The sequence below is a fragment of the Phalacrocorax aristotelis genome, chromosome 23, assembly GCF_949628215.1.
Source record: "Phalacrocorax aristotelis chromosome 23, bGulAri2.1, whole genome shotgun sequence".
NCBI classification, from domain to species: Eukaryota; Metazoa; Chordata; class Aves; order Suliformes; family Phalacrocoracidae; genus Phalacrocorax; species Phalacrocorax aristotelis.
Genome location: NC_134298.1, coordinates 2,510,887 through 2,515,097, shown reverse-complemented (window position 1 = coordinate 2,515,097; position 4,211 = coordinate 2,510,887). Strand labels below are relative to the sequence as shown.

The 4,211-nt window shown below is 63.4% G+C and overlaps 1 protein-coding gene across 1 annotated transcript; it reads left to right on the top strand.

The window, feature by feature from the left end:
- The first annotated feature begins 534 nt into the window (after positions 1–534).
- Positions 535–2,886, top strand: FZD2 (frizzled class receptor 2). The gene has a single exon (XM_075116768.1). It carries the CDS (start codon positions 1,065–1,067, stop codon positions 2,736–2,738), a length of 1,674 nt encoding a protein of 557 aa, XP_074972869.1. The 5' UTR covers positions 535–1,064; the 3' UTR covers positions 2,739–2,886.
- The last annotated feature ends 1,325 nt before the right edge of the window (positions 2,887–4,211 follow it).

The window sequence follows — 4,211 nt, the reverse complement described above, 5'->3', positions numbered from 1 at the left end:
ACAGGGACTGATCCTGCCCCGGAGCACCCTAAAGGGGACTTGGGGACAGCGGGGGACCCGCTGCAGCACGTCGGCGTGGGACATGGGTCCTGGGGGGGGGTAGGACATGGGAGGAGCAGACCCACGGAGGAGGGGAGGACACGGGAGGGGTACAGGGGACACGAGGTGGCTCAGGGGACACCAGCGGGGTGCAGGGGAAAGCGGGGATTGCAGAGGACACGGGGAGGGACAGGGGACATGGGGGGGGCAGGGGACACGGGGGGGCGGGGGACACGGGGAGGGACTTTTCCCCGTGGCCCCGTCCCGACCCCACGCCGAGGGGGGAGTTTTCACGGCGCGGACAAAGTTTGCGGCGGGGGGGGCCCGCACCCCCCCGGCCCGGTGACCCCCGGGGGCGGGGGTGGGGGGGAGGGGGGGCGGGGCCAGGGGCGGCGGGGGGGCGGGACGGCCGCGCCGTTTGAATGTGATTGGCGGGGCGGGGGGGCGGGGCCGAGCGCGGGCGGGGCGCGGGGGGGGCCGCTCCGCCCGGCGGGGACGCGGCGCTGCCCCGCACAAAGGCGGCGGGAGCGTCCGGTGCGGCTGCTCCGCTCCCCCGGCCCCCCCCCGGTACCGCCCGGCTCCCCCCCCGGCAACCCCCGGCACCCCGCCAGCACCACCGCCCGCCCCGGGGCTCCGGGACTGGGAGCGGGAGCCGCGCCGCGGAGCACCGGGTCGGGGCAGCGGGAGCGCCGGGACCGCCAAGTGCGGAGAGCGGGAGCAGCGCTTCGGAGCACCGGGAGCGTCCGGTCCGGCCACCCGCAGCCCTTCCGCCGTGCACGGTAGACCAGGATAGCGGGAGCCGTCCAGGCGGGCACCGGTCACACACTCTCCGCGCACCAGGAGCCGTCCAGGCGGGACCCGAGTGTATCCAGTTACCGGGAGCCGTCCAGGCAGCACCGGGCACGGCAGATCCGGTCACCGGGAGACATCCAGGCAGCACCGGGCACGGCAGACCCGGACAGGAGGACCGGCCGGCCAGCTGGGCACTGGGCACGGTAAATCCGGGCGCAGCAGCTCGGGGCACCATGGGCCCCCCCAGCATGCTGCCCGCCCTGGCCTGGCTGCTGGCGGGGCTGAGCGTGCCGGCACCGTGCCGGAGCCAGCTGCACGGCGAGAAGGGCATCTCCATCCCTGACCACGGCTTCTGCCAACCCATCTCCATCCCGCTCTGCACCGACATCGCTTACAACCAGACCATCATGCCCAACCTGCTGGGTCACACCAACCAGGAGGATGCGGGGCTGGAGGTCCACCAGTTCTACCCCTTGGTGAAGGTCCAGTGCTCGCTGGAGCTCAAGTTCTTCCTCTGCTCCATGTACGCGCCCGTCTGCACGGTGCTGGAGCAGGCCATCCCGCCGTGCCGCTCCATCTGCGAGCGGGCACGCCAGGGCTGCGAAGCCCTCATGAATAAATTTGGTTTCCAATGGCCAGAGCGATTACGTTGTGAGAATTTCCCCCGGCATGGCGCCGAGCAGATCTGCGTAGGGCAGAACCACTCGGAGGACGGCGGTTCACCAGCGTTGCTCACAAGCGCCACGCCGTTGGCCGGCCAGGGCACCCCGGGCGCCCCTCGTTACGCCACCCTCGACCACCCCTTCCACTGCCCACGGGCACTGAAGGTGCCCAGCTACCTCAACTACAAGTTCTTGGGTGAGAAGGACTGTGCGGCACCCTGCGAGCCCACCCGTCCTGATGGCCACATGTTCTTCAATGAGGACGAGATCCGTTTCGCCCGTATCTGGATCCTCATCTGGTCCGTCTTGTGCTGCGCCTCCACCTTCTTCACCGTCACGACCTACCTGGTGGACATGCAGCGTTTCCGCTACCCTGAGCGACCCATCATCTTCCTCTCGGGGTGCTACACCATGGTGTCGGTGGCCTACATCGCTGGCTTCGTGCTGGAGGAGAGGGTGGTCTGCAACGAGCGTTTCCAGGAGGATGGCTACCGCACGGTGGTACAGGGCACCAAGAAGGAAGGTTGCACCATCCTCTTCATGATGCTCTACTTCTTTAGCATGGCCAGCTCGATCTGGTGGGTCATCCTCTCCCTCACCTGGTTCTTGGCCGCCGGCATGAAGTGGGGCCACGAGGCCATCGAGGCCAACTCCCAGTACTTCCACTTGGCCGCCTGGGCCGTGCCGGCTGTCAAGACCATCACTATCCTGGCCATGGGGCAGATTGACGGGGACCTGCTGAGCGGCGTCTGCTTTGTGGGCCTCAACAACATCGACCCTCTCCGGGGCTTCGTGTTGGCCCCACTCTTTGTCTACCTCTTCATTGGTACCTCCTTCCTTCTGGCCGGCTTCGTCTCCCTCTTCCGCATCCGCACCATCATGAAACACGGAGGAACCAAAACGGAGAAGCTGGAGCGGTTGATGGTTCGCATCGGGGTCTTCAGCGTCCTCTACACTGTCCCAGCCACCATCGTCATCGCTTGCTATTTCTACGAGCAGGCTTTCCGCGAGCACTGGGAGCGCAGCTGGATCAGCCAGAACTGCAAGAGCTTGGCCATCCCCTGCCCACTCCACTTCACCCCCCGCATGACCCCTGATTTCACCGTCTACATGATCAAGTATCTCATGACTCTCATTGTGGGCATCACGTCTGGCTTTTGGATATGGTCGGGTAAAACCCTGCACTCGTGGAGGAAGTTCTACACGCGACTTACCAACAGCAAGCAGGGTGAGACGACAGTGTGACCCCCTCAAGTCTGGTCACCACCGCCCTTCGGCTTGAATTTTTTTTTGGGGTTTATTATATATATTTTTATTTTTAGATTTATTAACGTCTAAGGGGTGTCTCTCTTTATCTTTGATTTTTTTTTTGTAATTAAACCTGTAAATAGCATTTGTAAATTTAATTATATATTTCTATTTAAAACACGAAAAAGGGGGGAAAAAGGAGAGGGAAAAAAAGGAGGGGAAAAAAGGAGAGAGAAAAAAGGAAGAAAAAGGAGGGGAAAAAAGGAGAGAGAAAAAAGGAAGAAAAAGGAGGGGAAAAAAGGAGAGGAAAAAAGGAGGAAAAGGAGAGAAAAAAGAAGGAAAAGAGGAGAGAAAAAAGGAGAGAGGAAAAAAGGAAAGGAAAAGAAAGGAGGAAAAGGAGAGAACGGAGAAAAAGAGAGGGAAAAGGAGGGAAAAAAGGAATGGGGTAAAGGGAGAAAAAGGGGGAGAAGTGGGGGGGGGGGAAAAAGAGAAAAAAAACAGAGGAGAACAAGGGGGGAAAAGCCCTGCCGAGCCGGGGAGAGGACTCTCCCTGTCCCTGCCCCTCTCCCCGCTGCCCGGGCTGGGCTCCCCCTCCCCGCGGAGCCGCCGGGATGCTGGCGCTGGCCGAGGGGCCCCGGCCGGGCTGCGGGAACGCCCGCTCCCGGCCCGCTCCCTGCCCGCTCCCTGCCCGTCCCTGCCTGTCCCTGCCTGTCCCTGCCCGCTCCCTGCCCGTCCCTGCCCGCTCCCGGCCCGCTCCCGCCTGTCCCTGCCCGTCCCTGCCCGCTCCCTGCCCGTCCCTGCCTGTCCCTGCCCGCTCCCTGCCCGCTCCCTGCCCGCTCCTGCCCGTCCCTGCCCGCTCCGGGCCCGCTCCCTGCCCGCTCCCTGCCCGCTCCCTGCCCGTCCCTGCCCGTCCCTGCCCGCTCCCTGCCCGCTCCGGGCCCGCTCCCTGCCCGCTCCCTGCCCGTCCCTGCCTGCTCTCCCCGGCCCCTGGAAAAAAGGGGGGTAGGGTGGGGGTGGAATCCCATTTTTGTCCCTCTCCTTTTGGAAACTCCCCAACAAGGTGACTTTTTATTAACACCACCCCCCCCCCTTTTGCTCACCCCCAGAAGATGCTGTGACGGGGCTGTGCCCCCCCCCCCCCGCCCCGCGGCTGGGGTCTCTGCCTGCCCCTGCCCTCACCACCCTGCCTGTAACTCCCCTCTGCTCTCCTGCGCACTTTTCCTCCCAAATTAGTTTTTAAAGAGTCCTTTGCAAATACAAACAAGTAAAGCAAAATGCTAACTTATTCCTGAGGGCTTTTTTTTCCCCCAAACCCCAAGAATTAAATGGGGGGGTTCCCCATGGGTGCTGCTGAGGGGGCCAGGAGCAAGACCCCCAGCTTCCATCGCACCATGGGGATGAGCCAGCACCTCCGTCCAGCTGGAACAAAGCACTTTGCAGGGGAAAAAAATAACCTATTTAACCCCCAAA